This window comes from Macaca thibetana, chromosome 12 (genome assembly GCF_024542745.1).
Source record: "Macaca thibetana thibetana isolate TM-01 chromosome 12, ASM2454274v1, whole genome shotgun sequence".
In the NCBI taxonomy this organism is placed as follows: domain Eukaryota; kingdom Metazoa; phylum Chordata; class Mammalia; order Primates; family Cercopithecidae; genus Macaca; species Macaca thibetana.
In genome coordinates, this window is record NC_065589.1 from 102,393,512 (window position 1) to 102,415,428 (window position 21,917).

The following is a 21,917-nucleotide window of genomic DNA, read 5'->3' on the forward strand; positions in this document are numbered from 1 at the left end:
TTATAAGGATCTAAGCATCTTTTTTAGAAAGAAGTACATTACTAAAATATTTTAAGATGTAGCAACAGATAATTATTAACTGTAATTTCTGGTTATAATCTATTACAAAAATAAAGTAAAACAGATTATACCTGGATATTGAGATGTATTATGTTCTCTAGTAACTCTGGAATTATGTTAACCATAGAAAAGAAGCATCTGCCACATCTCAATGGTGATACCAAGTGTTTTCTTCCTGAATTGACAAGAGAAAGTTACCAAGAGGAAGATATGTCATAGTTACTGGAAGAGAAGATGTAGAATGAGGATGGATTAATTATTCTCATTTGCTTACATTTTTTCAGAGCTTTGCCGTTTCTCATTTTATTTGTGAATGATGAAAGGCGTGTAATACTACAGATACTACTAATAGAGTTAACTGCATTTCTGAAATGATTTGGAAATTTAAAAAACACACTGGCAAATGTGATTTATTACTGATTTATTTTATTTTATTTTATTTTATTTTATTATTATTTTTTTTTTTTTTGAGGCGGAGTCTTCACTCTGTCGCCCAGGCTGGAGTGCAGTGGCACCATCTCGGCTCACTGCAAGCTCTGCCTCCCGGGTTCGCGCCATTCTCCTGCCTCAGCCTCCCGAGTAGCTGGGACTACAGGCGCCCGCCACCGCGCCCGGCTAATTTTTTGTATTTTAGTAGAGACGGGGTTTCACCGTGTTAGCCAGGATGGTCTCTATCTCCTGACCTCGTGATCCGCCCGCCTCGGCCTCCCAAAGTGCAGGGATTACAGGCGTGAGCCACCGCGCCTGGCCTTATTACTGATTTAAACATTCTTAACCATGATCAACTTTTCATCCACTCACTCCAAATAGGAGGACTGTATGCATCACATAAAATTAGCTTAACTGATTTTACAGTGACTGTGTTTTATAATTTTTCTTCCACCATCTCTAGGCTACATTTTCGTACTAATCACCCCCATTAATACCTTGTAGACTGCTTTGTTGACTGTGTGAGGGGAGACTATCTATGGTATATTACTAGGTATACGATTCTCCTAGAGTCAAACAAGTTGAGACTGATGAATCATTCCTTTGGTTTCAGGTTGGTTTAGATTGAGGTTAAGTAATAAGCATTGTAAATCCATATCCAAATAGTGGTGCTACTAAGCACATAGACTTTTGGAATCAGATGAATGGGAGGGGAGTAAAAATTTTGTGTTAATATTATCAGCCCTGTGACTATACGTTTCAGCTTTCTTCTTGGGAAATGGAAAATTATGACATAAGCTTCACAGAATAGATTTATACATAAAATAAAACGATGTATGAAAAACAGTTTGCATCATTTCTAGCATGTGGTAACTAAAAATGATAGCCATTAATTGCATTCTTATTGGATATTTCATGTTGTATGTAAAAAAGAAACAAATAACAAAAAAATGAAAAATATTGTTCAAAAGCTTTAATTATTGTCTTGCCCTCCCGCAAAATCCTATTGATCCCCCCAAACTAAGTATTAACTCATCTTAAACCTGGAAACAGCTCTTTTTAGATGCCTAATTTTATAGCAGCTGAATAATTCCTTTTAGAGATTCTTTGAGAGGAAAACAGGGGAAATGCTCTGTCTTAATAATGTTAATTTCTTGGTATGACTGCAAAAGGTGTATATATTCTTTGTTAAATTGAACATGCTCAGAATAATAATTCTGAGGAAAACAAATAACATGTAGGAAAAGTGTAATAATTTGATTACACTTAAAGATGCACTCAAAGCATGTCTATGAAAAATAAAACAGCTACTTTATGTACCCTAGAGATTGGGAATACAATTTTAAGAAATAATTACTTTTGTTTTTCACCTTGTCACTTTTATGTGTTAGGATCCGTGTATCACCATTTATCTTTGTCTGACATTTAAAGCATGCTTTAGCTGGCAATTAATTTCTTTTTCTCTTGTTTTGTTTTTTATCTCATTAGTTGAATAGAAGCAAATAAATTGCCACATTAACCTATTAAAACATTATCTACCATTGTTTGATAGTTTCAAGTAAGGAGTTAGATTTTGGATTTCTCATACTGTTGTAGTTTTCCATGTGTTTGCTTTTCCTGGACATCTCCAGATCTATAGTATCAAGGGAATACTCATGATGATTGTACCAAAGTGATATTGCTGACATAAGATTTTCAAAAGCATCTCTTAATTGTTACACGTTGGATACTTTTGAAAATTTATTAAGATACAGGAAAGATAGAGAGCCACCATTTTCCAAAATGAAAGACAATTATTTAATTTTATTTTATTTATGAGAATAAATATAATGACATTTTTGCAAAAATTGCTCCCTTTATATATGTATAATCAGCTATCAATTGTAGGTATCACAGTGACTACATTTTTATTTAGGAGATTTTGTGGAGAAGTGGTTGATGAAATAACAGCTATACGTGTATATCTTAATGCTTTTTCTGTCCAGAAGTCATTTTTTTTAAAAATAAAAATATATATTTTTTCTTTTTCTTCCCCCACTAGATGTGGGTTCTGTGGAAGGACTTGCCTATCACAGAGCCTGGGATACACTGTACTGGACAAGCTCCACCACTTCATCCATCACCAGACACACTGTGGACCAGACTCGACCTGGAGCATTTGACAAGGAAGCTGTCATCACCATGTCAGAGGATGACCACCCACATGTGCTAGCCTTGGATGAATGTCAAAAGTAAGAAACAGTGTAGTTTTATTTCTTCATTATAGTTATAAGTCAAAAGAATATCAGAGTTCTGTTAATTTTAAGAAGAATTAATTTTAAAATAAAGTTTTTCTTTGAAGTTTTATTTTCACAATTCATAAAACTTTTTTTTATGTAAGAGCATCATAAATGTGAAAAATTAAAATCTGGACCCTTTAAATGCCAGGCTTCATCTCTCTGAGAAATCCAGTAAAAACAAATTTAAATAATTAAAGGCAAAATGGAAAGAGACAATACTATGCTGGAAAAGGCCTATGAAGAAGACATTAATGCATAGCTGATTGGAATCATAAATTTAAAAAAAACAAGATACACGGAAGACTAAGAGTTTTTTTTTTTTTTTTTTTTTCCATTTTAATCAAGTAATTATAGCATCTGGAGATCTCCCAAATTGAAATACAAAAGAAAGCAAACTGCAGCAATACAAAAATATTTGTGTGCAGCTGTCTTTTCATCACTAGGTACTTGATAATAGTCTAAGTGTTCTACAGCTGTTTGATGATATATTGTACAGACAGCTAAAATAATGTTTGTAAAAAAATCACAACAAAAGAAAATATTCTGGATATAAAATATACTCAGTGAATAAAAACAAAGAAAAAATTTGTGTTTTGGGGGATGTCTTAAAGCAGTTACCAAAAAAAAAAAAACCCCAAAAAAACAAAAAAACAAAAAAACAAAAAAACACCTGAAGAACAAAGCACAGGTAAGGGACAAAGAATATCTATCAACTTTCACTCTCATATACAATATGGTAAAGTTGTTTGTTAACTATAAGAAAATGCTTTTTATTTTTAAATGAAACAAATAAACAAAAATCAGACCAATCTGGCCTTCCTTGAGCAAAACTAGAAGAGTTCTTTTTAGGTGAGATTTAAAAAGAAAAAAAAAAAAAGGTTGAAGAATAAAAAGCAATGACAGATAATCACTGACCCTGACCACTTATCAGAAGAAAGGACTAAGTAACATGAATTGGTCAGTGTGAAAATAGCTGTAAATCTGAACCTTTCTGTAGAGCTAAAAGTGAGGTCAGATTTAATTCACTTAATTGAACATCATCTTATATGTGAAAATTCTGAAGGTTGAGCAATGCAATGACTCATGATGGAGCTGAGGAGACTGCTCCCACCACTGTCCTAACAGGATATGGTTTGCTGGCTCAGCTGCATTTATCTCAACACATCACCAAAAGAATCTCAGGACAATAATAAATGTCACACAGTAGGAATAAAAGAGTTGGGCGAAGGAATTTATAAGTCAGTTTTGAAATAAAAATGAAGCGGTCACTCATGATATTATGTACGATGAGTTTTAATTAGTAAGTGCTTTATCCTGTAATTATTTATTACATAGGCTAACATTTACACTTTTCACCTTGCATATGGTGAACTGTAAATTAAAATTAAACATGTAAAAATTTCAATTTGATAATTATTTGTAATTAAAGTATGAAAAGGCAATTTATCATATATGTAAATGACACCTTCAAAACACCATTGTATGTTAATAGATTAGCAGATATTTTAAAATAAAATCCTAAATTGCAAATCAAAGTTAGGCTCTCTAAGTTTAAAATTTGGTTCAGTTACTAATTATTTGTGAAAACTTTAATTACTTAAGCTCTCTGGACCATTCTGTTTTCTCACCTGTGAAATGAAGTGGGGAGGGTGGAATGAAAGGAACACTACTAACACCTCTAAAATTCTCTTGTTATAAAACCTACAATCTAGGAAAATATTGTAAATAAATTGTAGGTTTAATACTTTACATTCTATGCATAACTTTTAAAATGTTTTAATTCACTATTTTTTATATTAAAAATCACAATTTATAAGTAAAATTACCAACAATGAAAATTGAATACAAACATTTTTGTTGTTAATTTGACAATTATTTGGCAATTTTGGTAATAAGTGTCACAAAATACTCAAAACCATCTATTGAATAACTTTGTTGGCTGTAATGCTAAACTGCTTTTAAACGATTATACCTAGGAATCCATAGAGAACAGATACTATGCTGAAGAATTTAAGAGTCACCCCTAGAGTTTTAGAAATGATATTGTAATTTATAGAAAAATCACACTGGCCCGGCGCGGTGGCTCAAGCCTGTAATCCCAGCACTTTGGGAGGCCGAGACGGGTGGATCACGAGGTCAGGAGATCGAGACCATCCTGGCTAGCACGGTGAAACCCCGTCTCTACTAAAAAATACAAAAAAAACTAGCCGGGCGAGGCGGGCACCTGTAGTCCCAGCTACTCAGGAGGCTGAGGCAGGAGAATGGCGTGAACCTGGGAGGAGGAGCTTGCAGTGAGCTGAGATCCGGCCACTGCACTCCAGCCTGGGCGACAGAGCGAGACTCCGTCTCAAAAAAAAAAAAAAAAAAAAAGAAAAAAAAAAAAAAGAAAAATCACGCTAAGAGAGAAAAAGAGAAATGTAAAAAACAGGAGTTTAGTAATTTCCTTTCTCCAAAACAAATACAAAAGAGAATGTAGAATTTAAAAAGGAAAATTAGAAGGGGAATATTTTTATTTTCATCAATTGAAGCAGATAATTATACTTAGGATAAGAATGATTATACTGGATCAGCTGAAATGTGGTAATAAGTTAGAGTATATTTGCAGTTTGTGGAAAACAAACTTAAGATCACTGTTTTGTTCTTGATTAAAATAAATCCTCATGCAACTGACAATTTAACTAAATTATTTGAAGGAATACCCAGTAAATCATTTTTTTAGAAGTAGGTTCTAGGTTTCATTTAAGAACCCGGGTAAAATTAACATGCAAATATATGCATATCTCCTTTTATTACCTAGACTTTGTTAAGTGTCATAGAATATGAGGTAAATAATTCTGCTTCTTTTTAAATAGCTTGCTATTGACATGTTTCTATTAGTATTTTTACTCTTGATGAGAAGTTTGACTTATAGTTACAATTTTCATTTTCATTAGTTTAATGTTTTGGACCAACTGGAATGAACAGCATCCAAGTATCATGAGATCTACTCTGACTGGGAAGAATGCTCAAGTGGTGGTCAGTACAGACATACTCACTCCAAATGGACTCACTATCGACTACCGTGCAGAGAAGTTGTATTTCTCAGATGGCAGTCTAGGAAAAATTGAAAGGTGTGAATATGATGGATCCCAGAGACATGTAAGTTAATGAAGAATTTCTTGGTTATAGAGTTATGCAATGATATATTTAAAACACATATGATTTATACTCTCCTAAAATGTGCATATCAGGGAATTTCAAAATAGCCTACTGATTGAAACAATCCAGTTGAATAACTAATCTATCACACACAAAAGAAAATTGTGCACAGTATTTTGAAAACTTCTTTCAAATGTATTTGCTACCATAGAGACAGCTCAACCCATAAACTTTTTCTGGAGCAGCAATAACTAATTTCCTTCTAGTTATTAATTGAACTGGAATGGTTAGAGTGATTTGAATATGCTTCTTTGTTATGTATAGCTTTTAAAAATGTGAAATAAAATTGATTAGTTGCCCCAGGATAAAAGAAAATTAGAAAAGAAAGAAATGATCCTCTGTGTTTGTGTCCTTAAAGCAACCTAAGAAGCTCTGAAGAGAGGAGAATGGGTCAAGTCTATTCTAATCACTGGACTCTCTTTTATCTGGGTTCAAAATGAATGTTAGTGGAAGAGTTGCTATGCTATCCCTTGAGAGCACTTACAGCAGGTATTTAGGGCCTGAAGAATAGTGAGATGCTAGGGCACCCCCTTGTCCTGTGAGGAGTAGCGTTGGCAACTGGGAAACTCAGTGGTTAGATCTGGGTGGCTACACCACTAGAGAAATCTGGACCCATGTCTCTACCACTATACAGGCCTGATGGACAAAATGATCCTCAGGCTCCTCACACCTCTACTGCATTGAAGAAGGTCTAGAATGTAATACAATTTTTTTCTTAAAGGGCCAGATAGTAAATATTTGAAGCCTCATGGACCATATGATCTCTGTTACAACTACAGTGTTTCATGGCACTAATGCAGACATAGAGAATATGTAAATAAATAGGCCTGACAGTATTCAAATAAAGTTTTATTTACAGAAATAGACAACAAATCAGCAAATTCTATACATATGGAACAAATTCTATATGGCTAAGCACACTGTTTAATTCAGTTGAAGATTGAATTGACCTTAGGCAAATTATTTAACCTTTATAAACTTTAGTTTTCTGATATGCAAATTCTCTTTCAGGGTAATTATGAAGATTATAGTGCAAAAGTATGTGACTCAGAATACAGCATAGAAATTCTAAATAAACCTAGTATATAATGCTTTTGAAGAGACAGGTAAATCATTGTCCTTAATGTGGTGTTATTTTTTATTCTGTCATGATACTAAAAAAAAATGAGTTTATAACTCTTTATTCTCCTCAACGATTTTTGTTTATACCTATTTTGCACTTCCCCACCCATTTATTCTTATGTATGGTAATTACAGCTACAGTAAGTGGTCCAGTAATAAGATACCACTAACGTAATTTAAAGGATTTGTTCTGACATTTAAAATATGTGCTTTGTTTAATTGCAACTCATCATTTTCCATCCCTGCCCAAGGAAGGATGATTTCTGATTGGCCCCCAAAGTTAGAAAACTATTTCAAAGTCTACTGTATTCTTACATGCATCCAGATTACCTCATCTTTATCCTCATATGGATTCAAATTAATTTTTAAAAAGTTAATATTTTTGTTAATAAAATGAGCAATACATTTGTAAAATTCTTTATTTTGTAAAAGTTAATTTAGGGACTATTTATGGACTGTTTTGAAGACTTTGTACAGATTTATTAAGACTTCGGACTGTATCCATTTACTAATCACCCTACTAGCTAAGTCACTGATTGATAATTGTGTTCTAGATACTGTGCTAAGCACTTTATGTTTCATGTTTTTATAGCCCTCCCCGTGGTAGGCATTCTTATGATGATCCCCATTTACAGATGAAGAAAATGAGGCACAAAGAAGTTTAGTGCTTGTTTGGGAACACCTCGCCACGTATGTAGTAGGAAGGTGATTCTACCCCTGGTGATCTCACTTCAGCACCTGTGCACACCATCATGCTAAATTTGAAAATACTTACAAAGGACTAAACTAAGTGTACACAACCTGGCCACTTCCTCATGCCTTGCAATTAGCAATACATTTGTTCTCTCCTTCTTCCTCGCATATCTTTAATATGTTATCCATAAACACTTTGCACAGTAAATATTTCAATTCATTACTGAATATGAAACTATGCCTAGTAAAATTTGAAGTTCTGCTGATGCACGTAGTAAACCAAGTAGATTTACTCAACTTGTCAGCACACATCACATTACTTTGACATACATTTTAAGAACCTTAGTAAAATCGACAGGGAAGACAATGGAGAAGAGCATCCAACTCTAAGTGACACATTATCCCCTTTAAAACTGCTCTCTGATAGAGACGTAGAGCTTCTGCGTAATCTTTTTGAAATACTCTTTACATAGGCTTCTCCATTATGTCAAGACAAGCTAATCATTTGAAGCTGGGGTCATCAAAGCTCTTTTAAAAGAGAAAGATCACTATGCATCCTCACACCATTGTAAGGACCTTTATTATAGCTTTGTGTCTAAAACTGTTTAATAGATATTCTGAAGGCTTAGACAGATATTAAAGCATCTCTACTCTGGCCTATGTTATATAAGAATTTTCTCTTTGTTTTTAGTATTCTTTTCACTTTCGTGTTTAGATATACCCATTGCTTAGCTGTGTGACAAATGGTGCAATCAGGGAAAGGAAAGTCTAAATACTTATTATTCATCTCAGAAATTAATATTTATGAAATTCATATTCTGTAATTATTAGTAAAGATAATTTTACAAAATAAATACTAGAATAAAAGTTGGATGTTTATTTACTTCTTTAAAAGTTATAGTTTTAAAGCAATGTTAAATTTAATCCTTACATTTGGTATTGACTAATTGCATGAACATTACCAAGTCATTTAAATTCCTTATGCTTTTTAAAAAATATAATTTTATTTTAGGTTCAGGGGGCCCATGTTCTTGTTTTGTTTATTACATGGCATAATGCATAATAGTGGGAATCAAAGCTCTTATACTTTATAATTAATGTAGGTATAAAAACAAATGACAGCTAAAATCAACATAATTGTGATGTTCTGTAATTTTGTGGAAATTAGCAGAAGTCATTGTTAATTCAAAAAGGTAAAATAAACGTTCTTTGTCCCCATATCTAGTTGAGGAAGTAAAACATATACTCAAAGATAGTTAACAATATGAAATTAAATCCTTGACATTTTAATGATAATTCTCAATATTTTAGTTCTCAATCTTTCCTTGTTCTGAAAAGCCAAAAATTCATACACAGGCTGTTCTTTTATACAAGGGACCTTTATAAACAGCACCATCATTTGTGTGTTTGTACCTAGATTTGCTTTGAAATCCAACTGTTATTGTTAGGTAGCCTTGAAAAAAAACAGATAATCTAACACATGCCAGTGTTCACAGCAACCAGGTGACTTCCACTTACTACATGAAATGAAAGCATTGTCAATTGTTGTAGTCCACTCAAACTGCTATAACAAAATATTACTCCTATTTTTTTCACTCCTCATTTCATTCTCTTTGGGCAACCATGCGAATATAATCTTTCATATATATATATATATTCAATTTATATATTATTTTTAAGTAGATCTGCAAATCCACAGAATAAGTTGCATTTTTATATTTTGGAGTACACTGTGAAAGGCACTGCAGAAATGTGTGACAGGTTAAAAACTATAGGTTTAGAAAGAATGCTATTTAGGAAATAGAAAGTATAGTTATGAAGACTGAAGGATTCTATAAAAGACTTAAAATACTCACCAAGAAATATAAGAAGAAATGCAAAACGTTGTTCATTGTATAATGTGAAAAAATGCTGAAGCAATGCAATAAAAAGGAGTGCTAGAAAAGTGACAGTTACAGAAGGGAACATTTCTTTTGCATAATTGCATATTTTCTAACTTTGGATAAAGCAGGTAATAGCAGAAGGCAATCTCAAGAGTAGGGAGATCAGATATCCCCAGGGAAGTGAACAGATTAGAAAGAAGCTAGACGTCTTAATCTGGAATATTAGATACAGGGTATCTTTAATGAGAAAGAAGTAACCTATATTTAAGTTCATAGATTTTAAAGTGTTGGAGAGATTCTTGTAAATTTAGACCTTGTGTGCCCTCGAACGCAGTATGATGCCATGGGTCTTCCAAAGCCTGTTTGAAAAGTGTGCCTTCTTTTGAGTATCTATAGGAATTAGACCATAGTCAAGTAAATTTTCAAAACTGTGTTTAAACAAAGTCTGATAGGCTTAGTCATTGAATTACATCTTAAAGCTTTTAATATGCTCATGAACATTATGAATATTCTCAATGGAAAACAGTATGTAGCTTTGTTCTGATCAGAAAACAGATTTTGTTTGTTTGTTTTTTGTTTGTTTGTTTTAATTTTTTAACATGGGCCAGGTGCAGTGGCTCCTGCCTGTAATCCCAGCACTTTGGGAGGCCGAGGCAGGCAAATCACCTGAGGTCGGGAGTTCGAGACCAGCCTGACGAACATACTGAAACCCCCTTCCTACTAAAAATACAAAAAATTAGCTGGGCATGGTGGCACATGCCTGTAGTCCCAGCTACTCGGGAGGCTGAGGCAGGAGTATCGCCTGAACCCAGGAGGTGGAGGTTGCAGTGAGCCGACATCATGTCACTATACTCCAGCCTGGCAATGGAGTGAGACTCTGTCTCAAAAAAAAAAAAAAAAACAATTAACATGGTGTGTCATGGGCATGTGTTTGTAGAGATTTGAAAAATGCTGATACACTATTGTCAACTCACTTAGTTTATCATAGAAATATTATATAACCCATTGCTTATCAGTAGACCAGAGAAACAGATCCTTTCAAACAGCAAAAATAAACCAAAATGTGTTTTTTAATATACATTTTTATCTTTCAATGTTTTAAATCTGAAGTTTAATAAGCCCATTAGTTTTTTCTATCAAACTTAGTGTTAAGTTTTATTATTCTATTTTATCTTAGAGAGTGGTCACAATAAAATACAAGTCTGCACAGTTTAATTTTGACTTGCATTGATAAAAATAATATGATTGGCTGGGTTTTTCTGATTTTAATACCACAGTAGCTTATGTAGTGGTTCTACCTAAATATCGAGGAATGCATTCTTTATTCAGTGATATGAAACTGAATGTTTGGGGAAAATGTAGTTATTAAGGCAAAAAAAAAATCCAGAGAATAATTCTGTAATGTTTCTTTTTTATTTTTTCTGTTTTGTATCTATCATCTCTGTTGTTCCAGTAACTGAAACATTAACTGATGCTGACAGGGGCTAAGACAGCATGATTATAACCTATCTCCCTGCAGTTACCCTGTAAGTGTTAATCATTTCGTGGAAAGTATCTGCTACCTGCATGATACAGACCTTTCCAAAAGAGATATTTATGTTCCTAGAAATTGCAATTGCTCATGTTCCTTACCACTGACATTCTTTTAAAAACTTAGTCCAAAATTGTTTTCAGAATATATTCCTGAGAAGAAATCTTAAATCTTATGACTTATCTTTAGAATGAAAAGGATTTTTATGACTAATTTAACTCCTAAATAAACACACTCTGATTACATGAACTCTTTTAAGTGAGAATAGGAGAGCAAGTTAAATAAATAAGCTAGTTTTAATTACAAGAACAATCACGAGGAAATGAGATATTTTATCTTTTTATGGCGCACACACACACACACAGTCGAAAGGAAATATTTAGTGCCATAAAATACTGAGACTAGTGCTGCCTTGGGTGATAGGATTTTCAAAACTGATGATGAGTTCTGGCAATGTATACAAAATGAGGTAAAGTCATCTCTCAATTTACATAGAAGTTATGGTCTCTGAAAAATAATAAATGTATATTAAATCTCCTGAAATACTTTTGTATATATGTAAAATGGGATTAAATTCCAGGATCAGATAATTATAAGTAAGTTTTCACCTTTGAGAATATCTTGTAGGACATTTGAAACCTGGGCAGAGTCTCAGGCAAGTCATTGTACAGAACTGCCCCATGTATTGCAGGGTATCCCGATTCCTGGTTCTTTACCACTAGACTACATAGCTATCAGCCCCACCTTACCCCACTCCTATCAAGCAAAAATATGCTTCCAACATTTTCCAAAGTCATAGAAGGAATGGGACTGCCTTGATTGAGAGCCAATAAGATGGGTAATTGTCTTAAAAAGAGATGTGAAGAAAGTTCTCCTGACAGCAGTGATTTTTCTATTCTGTCTTGCATGCCTCAAATACATGGGATGTTGGGTCTATCAACAGCTGGGTAAATCATACACAAGAAGCAGAGTACCTGACTGTTAGCCTAAGACTTCTCCAGACTTTAATTTTAACAGATCAGTCAATTGAATAAATAGAACTGCATATATCTAGTACCTTTTACATGATGGATGTTGCAATCAAGTATATTATAAAGAAGTCCATTATCTACTAAATTCTGAGAGGCTGCCGGAAATCGAATGTTTTATTGTCTTTGACATTTCTCTGAATTCAAGAGGCATCATTCAATATTCAGATTATGATGTCCAATATTGATTTCAGTACATTTTAAGTATTCTTGGGCCTGAATAGTTATTCAAATTATAACCAGACCTTAATAACTTTCTAATTTATTTAAAAATGATCTTTATAACTTTCTAATCTTTAGAACACTTTTAACACAAATGTGATAAAAGTAAAGAATATGGAAAGTCTATGAATTCTATTAATCCATTAAAATTATCATGTAAAACATATTTTTCCATGGGGAGATTTAGTATACGTTAAGTGATAAGTATAGAGTGAATACTTTAATATGCTGTCTCTCAGGCTAGATGCATAAAAATATTTCTTGAATGAAAAAATGAATGTTGTTGTCTTCATGTGCTCTGTTTGCCATAACAAAATACCTTAGACTGGGTGGCTCAAAAAACAGAAATTTACTTTCTCACAGTTCTGGAGGTTGGAATTCTGACCTCAGGATGCCAGCATGGTCAGGATGGCGAGGGCCTCTTTTCCTTGCTTATGAATGGTCATCTTCTCACTGTGTCCTCACATGGCCATCCCTTGTATGCGCATGGGGACTGGGTTGGGGGCTGGGGGAGAGAGAGAGAGAGAGAGATCTAGGCCACAAATTCTATAACATTAGTAACCTACCCTTATGACCTTATTTAACCTAAATTATCTCCTTAATGGTCATATTTCCAAGCACAGTCATATTGGGAGTTAAGGCTTCAACATGTAAATTTTGCAGGGAAGCACAGTTCAGCCCATAGTCACTGTGAATCTGTTTCTATAGGCAAAAAGCATTCTTCTCTCTCTATATGCACACACATTTATATGTATTATATATTAAATATAAATTTATATATGCATATATACATTTATACATTATATATATTATATATATATACACACACACACATTTAAAAAGTCCCAAAATTGTTAATAGAAGCCTTGAGGTTGTGAAATTTTAAGTGATTTACTTTTACCTGTGTGCGTTTCTAGAGGAGATAACAAATATTTATGAATGAAGGAAGAAATATGCATTTGTGCTTGTGAATTTTTAATTAAACGTTTTTATTTGGAGATAACTGTAGATTCACATGAAGTTGTACGAAGTAATACAGAAGGATCAAGTGTACTCTTTACCTAGTTTTCCCTAATGATTACATCTTGGAAAAGTATACTACAGTCTCACAACCAGGGTATAGACAATGATGCGGTCAAGATGCAGAACATTTCCCTCATTCCATTGATCCCTCATGTTGCTTTTTTGCATAGCTGTGCACACTTCCCTTCTTTCCCACTCCTTTCTTAATCACCTCCAACCACTAATTTATTTTCCACTTCCATAGCTTTGTCACTTTAAGAAACTTAAATAGAACCTTTAAGAAACTTTTCAAGAAACTTTATAACTTCTTTATAAGGAAACTTTAAGAAACTTATATAATGGAATTATACAGGGCATTTCCTTTAGGGACTGACCCTTTCCATTCAATAGAATTCTCTGGAGATTCATTCAGGTTGTATCATGTGTGACTAGTCTGTTCTCTTTTCTGCTGAGTAGTATCTATGATATGAATAAGCCACAGTATCTGTATTCACTTGTTGAAAGTCATCAGGGCCATTTCTAGTGTTTGGCTATTATGAATGAAGCTTTCATGAACATTTGTGCACTGATTCTAGAATAAACATAATTCTTCATTCTCTGTAATAAATGTCTAAGAGTTCAATCACTGGGTCATACGTTAGTGGCATGTTTAGTTTTTTTAAGAAACTGACAATCTGCTTTCCAGAATGACTGTAGCATTTTACATTCCCACTTACAGTTTATGAGTTATTTATATATTTTAGATGATACTTTTTTGTTGGCTATGTGGTTTGTAAATATTTTCCCCCATTTGGTAGTTTTTCCATTCTTTTCACATGAGTTTTATGCTTAGCAACATTTATTTTGATTATTTTTAATTTATCATTTTTTTCTTTCATGGTTCATGCTTTTGATGTTTAGACTAATAATTCTTTCCCTAGCTTTAGATTCCAAAGATTTTATTCTATTTTTTCTAAAAGTGTTATAGTTTCACATTTCACATTTAAGTTCATGATTCATTTTGAACTTATTTTTGCATTTGGTCAGAAACTTAGATCAAGTTCCACTTTTTGCCTATCGATGTCTATCTTTTTTTTCTTTCTTCTTTGAGACAGAGTCTTGTTCTGTTGCCTAGGCTGGAGTACAGTGGTGCAATCTCGGCTCATTGCAACCTGTGCTTCCTGGGTTCAAGTGATTCTTCTGCCCCAGCCTCCCGAGTAGCTGAGACTACAGGCGCGTGCCACCACGCCCGGCTAACTTTTTGTATTTTTGGTAGAGACGGGGTTTCACCATGTTAGCCAGGCTGCTCTCCTGACCTCGTGATCCACCCGCCTTGGCCTCCCAAAGTGCTGGGATTACAGGAGTGAGCCACCGCGCCCAGCCAGATGTCCATCTTTTCTCTAATTGCTTGTATACTTTTTTCAAAAATCATCTGGGCATAACTGTAGGTGTCTATATTGGGGTTCCCTGTTCTTTTCCATTTATTTAATGAGTTTACCACTCTGTCAATACCACATAGCCTTGATTTTCAAAGTTATTTTAGATATTGTATTTTCTTTGCCATTTTGCATAGGTTTTAGAATAATCTATCCACATCTACAAAATGTCTGATATATCTATAGTGTTTTCAGGTATATTCTTTGTCCAGCTTTTTTAGCGGTGGCTTTAGGTACTGCAGTATATATACATTACTTATTAGTCTACAAGCATCACCATTTAACCAGTAAAGTGAAGCATAGAAACTTTACATCCCTTTACATTTCTTTAGCCTCCCCTGTTTGTAATATAATTATCTTAAAGATTTACTCTGCACACAACAGTGTTAGATTTTGTTTGCTTCAACCATCAAACAAGTTAGAAAACTACTATGAGATGGAAAGCCTATTTTTATTCACTCATATTTTTGCTCACAGTGTTCTCTTTTTTCTTGATGTTCACAGGTTTCTTCTTTAATTGCTTACTTCCCTAATGCTTTGGAAAATTCCTTTTGTACATTCTTTGCCATCTGTTTTGTCAAATTATCTTAATTTCCTTTCATATGAGACTGTTTTGATGTTCCATTTATTTCTGATATTTTCCCTTGACATAGGTTACTGGGTTGACAGCTTTCGTTTCATATTTGAAAAATATTGGGCTACTTCCTTCTGTTCTCTGATTTCTGATGAGAAATCTATTATTATTAAAATTGTTTTCTTCTATGTAACATGCAGTTTTCCTCTGGCTGCTATTAAGATTTGTTTCTTGTCTCTAGTTTTCAGAAATTTATTTTTATTTTTAATCAGCAAATAATAATTGTATATATTTCAGGAATACAAGGTGATATTTTGATGTATGTATATGTTGTGGGATGATTGTTCTAGCTAATTAACATATTAATCACCTCACCCATGTACTTACTCATTTTTGTACTATTTATCTCCAAAGTTAATTGCTTATGTCTAACTGGAAATTTGTACCCTTTGACCAACATCTTATTCCCCATCCCACCTTCACTCCTGACTTTGGTAGCTACTATTCTACTCTCTACCAATAAGAGTCTGAGTTTTTAGATTCCACATGTGAGCTCCTGAAGTATTTGTCTTTCTGTGCCTGGCTCATTTCACTTAGCATAATGTACTCCAAGTTCACCCATGTTGCTACAAATGACAGTTTCAGAAGTTAAATTATGATGTGTCTTGGGTTTATACTCTGTGCGCTTTCCTCTGCTTTTGGAATCTATAGGTATATGTCTCTTGCCAGATTGGTGGTTTTCAGCCTTTATTTTTTCAAGTCCCCTTTTAGCCCCACAGATTCTCCTCTCCTTGTAGGACTCTGACATGAAGATGAGGTCTTTTATTATAGTCTCACAGGTCATTGGAGTTTCGTTCAGTTTTTTTTTTTTCTTTCTACTTGTTCTTTGGTGTTGTGACTGGTTATTTCTGTTATTCTACTTTTTAGTTTACTGACACATCATCCATTTCCTCCATTCTGCTGTCGAATTTATTCACTGAGCTTTTTATTTAAATTATTGTATGTTCAGTTCTACAATTTCCATTTTGTTCTGGTTTGTTTCTTTTCTTTTTTTTTTTTTTTTTTTTAACTGAGATTTTCCATATCTTTCCTAAAGCCTTTAATTTTTTTTTTTAATTCTTATTATGGCTACTTTTAAATCTTTTTCAAATAGTTTTTACACCCCTGTCATCTTGGTGTTAACATCTATTACTTGTGATTTTTTTCAGTCTCTTTGAAATCTTCCTGGTTCTTGGTATGATGAGTGATTTTGTTTGAACTTAAACATGTTTTATTACATGTATCTCCATATTTTCAACCCTTCTATTTTAACTGTCTTTCCCTGACATTGGTCTGGGAGGGGAAGTGAGGGGTGCTACCCTATCAAAGTAGCAGGTCCTCCATTCAGCCTTCGTTGGTACCAGAGATGAAACTGGGACTCCTCTGTCCTTCTGGATGAAGTGTGGGAGTTCAGACTACCTAGATGGCCTCTACAGTGCCACCTAGAGGATGATGGTGGAAGTCCTGACTCTCCAGTGAGCTGCTTGTGACACCACCTCAGCAGAGAAGGGGAGGGCATTTTATTACCATCAGGTGTGTGTGGAAGCCCAGGATCCCCACTTGGCCTTTGCTGGTGTGGGTGTGTCACAGCCTTTTTCCTGTGGTGTTTGGCTACAGTAAAGTCTTCTGCTGTGCTTGCTAGGTTGTTTCTTTCCTGGCCTTTTAGCTCCAGAGAGCAGGTTATTGCTATTACTATTTCTTCTGTGTATGTTGCCATTTCGGGGTTGCCAGCTTATACAATTTGAATCTGAGATACATGAGACAAAATGACACTCAGGAACCACACTTCCGTGGTATTTCTTGGTACCAAGATACCCAGCTGGGTTGCTTTTTCTCTCTACTTTTGCAGTTTCCTTATGTTTGTTTTCTGTATAATTTCAAGTTGTATGTAAGAGAGGAATCAAGAAATGTGTGTCTACTCCATTTTTCTAGGAGCATAAGTTAATGTGCTCATAGATTTTTAGACATTCAGAATAGAAAAAAAAGGAAACATCTATTTGTGTTTTCTTAAAGACACTTTTAAAGATCTAAGCTGATTTATGTCCTATAAGTCTATAAAACAAGGCCCATACATTGCCAATGAATTTAAACAGGAATAAGACTTATTAAAGACTTATTAAACACACATGATATGGAATAATCTATAGCCTAAAGACATTGAAATCACTGATTATCCACCTCAGAGAAATAAAGATTGGAAAATAAAGATGGTTGATTGTGTTGTCTAAATGTTATTGTCTGTAATGATAATGTATAGATGTGATCACAGAGTATAATGAAGTTTATATGAATATATGACATTGTCAAATATAGGTATCTAAGTAAGAATAAGAAATAAGTAAAAAGAAAACTAAAATTAGTGTTAGATAACATTGTTTCAGCGTTGGACTGGTTCAAAAGAACTGTGTGATCTTAAGCAATTATTTTAATCTTTTTGAATTTCAGATTTGACGTTTTGGGCTAGACTTAAACTTATTTTCCAACTCTAACTTTTTATGCTTTTACCATTGGTCATGTAGAACTTAACTAGATCAACCATTTGATATATATTTTATAGTACATTCATATAAATAACAAGATGGTGCCACATCTTGAATATTTCAGACATGGAGACAGTGTTGGTAGTAAAATAGAACATACTAGAACATACTGCTTTTCAGGAAGCAGTATGATGCACAGAAATTAATAAACTTAGATTGTTTACACACATTTGACACTTAGATATAAGACCTGTTGTTTAGTAAACTGAGGACATTTCTTAATCCTTCTACACTTTAATTTCTGCTGTAGAATATGACTAATAGTTTTGCCTGATAGGATGTATTTTGAGGGGTTAAAGTAACTATCATATGAAATTTAGCACCTGACAACAGTTAATGACAAATGCTATTTCTTGTAAATCCCCCCTTGAATTATGAAATTTAAAAAATAAACCAAGTTTAAAATTGTGTAACTACATTCACTACACACGTACACATGTGTATAAACATGAATGATATCTATATAATTAACTATAAATGGCCTCATTTCCTCTTTTGTAGGAATAATAACATCTAAAGAAAGGCAATTTGTTTTTTATCTTTGTATCTCCAAAAGCAATATACCCAAAGTCTGATGCATTGCTCTGTTCAGCAAAATTCACTGAAGAAATGAGTATATGAGTAAATAAACTAAAAGATAAATTATAAAAAAGGATTCTCTGAATAAAATGAAAAAAAAAAAAAAAAAAAAAAAACAAAGAGCTTAAAAAAAAGAAAAGACCAAAATCAAAGTTTAGCTATTTTGAAGGCCTCAGCTATCCAGGGTAACTGATATTCCTATCCAGTAAGATAGGAATGATATTGCAGTAGGCTTAACGGTGTTTATTTCTTACACAATTCCTTTGATTTAAGTCCACGTACATTTCAGTGATGGTTCTGCTTGGTTAGTCTTGCAAATTGAAGTATTACTGAAGCCAGACTGTCTGAAAAGAGATGTGTTCTTGGAGAAGAAGAATGGTCAGTATCCAGGGCAACTAGTGTATTCATCCAGAAAATAACTGGTGTCCCTTCAGCATGAGATATTGATACTGATGGATTGATTGAACATTTCCTAGAAACTTTCAATTTTTAGGCATCAGATGGAATTTTCAAAAGGCCAGCAGCCACCTCTCCTACCTGCCTCATTGTATAAATTCATCTACAAAGATTAAAATAACAGATAGCTAACGACAGTCATTCTACATGTGTGTGTGTGTGTGTATGTATTCATATATATATTTATAATTATATATATATTCATATATATTTATAAATTTGTATATATATATGAGCACATTTCTTTCAGATTAACTTTGCTTACAAACTGAACAGAGGGAGAAGCATACAAATAAGCTTAAAAATATTTCCTTTGGTGAAATTATTCAGCAGATAAAAGGAAAAGTAGGAGATTTAAAAGTTTAATGTTTGAATTCATCAAAATCTCAAATAACTTACATTAATTTTTCTCTTCTCTGAATTTCTTATTTTTTATATTGTTCTTGAGCAGGTTATAATGTATTTTTTGTAAGTTTTACACATAAGAAAACTAACGAATTTATTTGAGCTTGAGGCAATATCTCTGTGTTTGACTCTCTGAGAACATTTAAAATAAAAAAAAAGATTAAAACTAACTATTAACCATTTAAAAATTATTTAAACTAGTTTACAATAAAAACTCAGATACTGTATGACTACAACTAAATAACTCAAGCATGCGCTTTTTCTGAACTTCTGGCAGCCAAGACATTACGGGCAGACTGTTAAGTTATCCAGTGCTTTGATTTGATAGAGGAGAACAAAACTGTTAAGGAGAAGTCATTTTTTTATAGTCCTTTGATTTAAAAATGTTATTATAAAAAATATATGTTTATTATAACAAGATCTTTGGGAGGCCGAGGCGGGCGGATCACAAGGTCAGGAGATCGAGACCACGGTTTCTACTAAAAATACATAGCCGGGCGCGGTTGTGGGCGCCTGTAGTTTTGAGCTTGCAGTATATTAAAAACTCCGTCTCAAAAAAAAAAAAAAAAAAAAAAAAAAAAAAAAAAAAAAAAAAAAAAATGCTAAATTATTTCTAGCAGCACGTAATAATAAATAAGTCATCGAAAGGAATATGGCTGACCATTAATATATAAAATACATTTTAATAATGTATAATTACATTGTTAAATTACTAAAAGAAGCTAACATTTAAACCTAAAGTCAGTAAGATATATGATCTTAATTACTGCATAATTATGAAATGTTAAGAAATAAAAGAAAACAGAGAAAATAGAAATAATATAAGTAAAGGTATATCTTAGAGGGAAGAAAAACTAAATAGTCTTACACATATTAAAGGAGAAACTGGCCGGATACAGTGGCTCATGCCTGTAATACCAGCAGTTTGGGAGGTCAAGGCAGGTGGATCACTTGAGGCCAAGAGTTCAAGACAAGCCTGGCCAGCATGGTGAAACCCCGTCTATACTAAAAATATAAAAAGTTAGCCAGGTGTCGTGGTGCTCACCTGTAATCTCAGCTATTTGGGTGGCTGAGGCACGAGAATTGCTTGAACCTGAAAGGCAGAAGTTGCAGTGAGCTGAGATCACATTACTGCACTCCAGCCTGGGCAATAGAGAAAGATGCTGTCTCAAAAAAAAAAAAAAAAAAAAAAAAAAAAAGGAGAAACTGTCAGTAGAAAGTGTCAGGAGACTCTTATGCTAATATTTCCATGAAGATTCCAACAGAATCCTATGACCACTGATGTAGCTACTGCAAATTTGTACAATCTGTAGTTTATTCTGCTAACATGATAATTCTGCTCATTGAAGGCTAAAGTACCCTAGTATTTATTTGTAGGATCCAGAGCTAGGACTGAGCACCAATGGGGAAAGAAGGTCAAATCACCCCAACATGTAAAAGCTGAACCTAATCAACTGGCCAGTCTGTTTGCATTTGGGCCTGCTGAATGGTTGGAAAATTAAAGTGCTTGTTAACCGAATAAAAAATAAATGCTCCAGTATCTTAGTCCATTTGTGCTTCTCTAACAAAATACCAGAGATGGGATAATTTGTAAATAATAGACATTTGTTTCCCACAGCTCTGGAGGCTGAGAAGTCCAAGATCAAGGCACCAGCAGGCCTCGCATCCGGTGAAGGCCTGCCCCTCATAGATGGTGCTTTGTTGTTGCATCCTTGCGTGAAAGAAGGACTGAACATGGTTTCCTCGCATGGCAGCAGAGTGGAAGAGATCAAACCCACATACTTAGGCTCTTGTATGAGGATGGGCTAATGAGATCTCTTCCCTCATGGCTTTATCAGCTCCTAAAAGCCCTGCCTCTTAATACTATCATACTGGCAATGAAGTTTCAACACATAAATTTTGGAAGACATTCGGACCATAGCACCCAGTATAACCCTGCTTTAGGCAGAAATAAGAGCACATTTGTCTTAATTTGTCAATGACGTATCAGAAGAGGTAGAAGAGTTTCTTACCACAAAATGTACATTAGCATCCCTTAGTGGGGTTTTATGTAATAGTGATGCCTAACCCTAACCCAAGAACAATTAAATCAGAATTCCTGTATGAGGCATGGGTCTCATTTTTCAAAGCTCCCCATTGATTTTGTGTAGTCAAAATCAGGAATAATTATTGTAGTCTACTATAGGCATAACAGAAAATTTACCCAAGGTACAACCAAATATTTGGTAAATGAGAATATGTTTTTAAATTATGTTTTTGGCAGACCTAAACCTGGTATAGATATATGCGTGCCATGACCATATTCTCTCATCTGATTTAGAATATCTGAGAGAATTTGTGTGAGAATCTTCATAATTTTGGCCTTCCACAGTACCTTGCATTTTCCCCAAGACATGGGACTCATACTACTGATATTAGGGGATACACAGAAACAACATCAA

At 33.8% G+C, this 21,917-nt stretch overlaps 1 protein-coding gene across 3 annotated transcripts in view; it reads left to right on the forward strand.

Annotated features, from left to right (window-relative positions):
• LRP1B (LDL receptor related protein 1B) overlaps positions 1 to 21,917 on the forward strand; it is a 1,933,102-nt gene that overhangs the window by 1,549,619 nt on the left and 361,566 nt on the right. For all 3 annotated transcript variants that reach the window (XM_050752792.1, XM_050752793.1, XM_050752794.1), the window contains exons 42-43: positions 2,531 to 2,720; positions 5,702 to 5,906. In XM_050752792.1, coding sequence (XP_050608749.1) covers positions 2,531 to 2,720; positions 5,702 to 5,906 — 395 coding nt within the window. The remainder of the gene's footprint in view (positions 1 to 2,530; positions 2,721 to 5,701; positions 5,907 to 21,917) is intronic.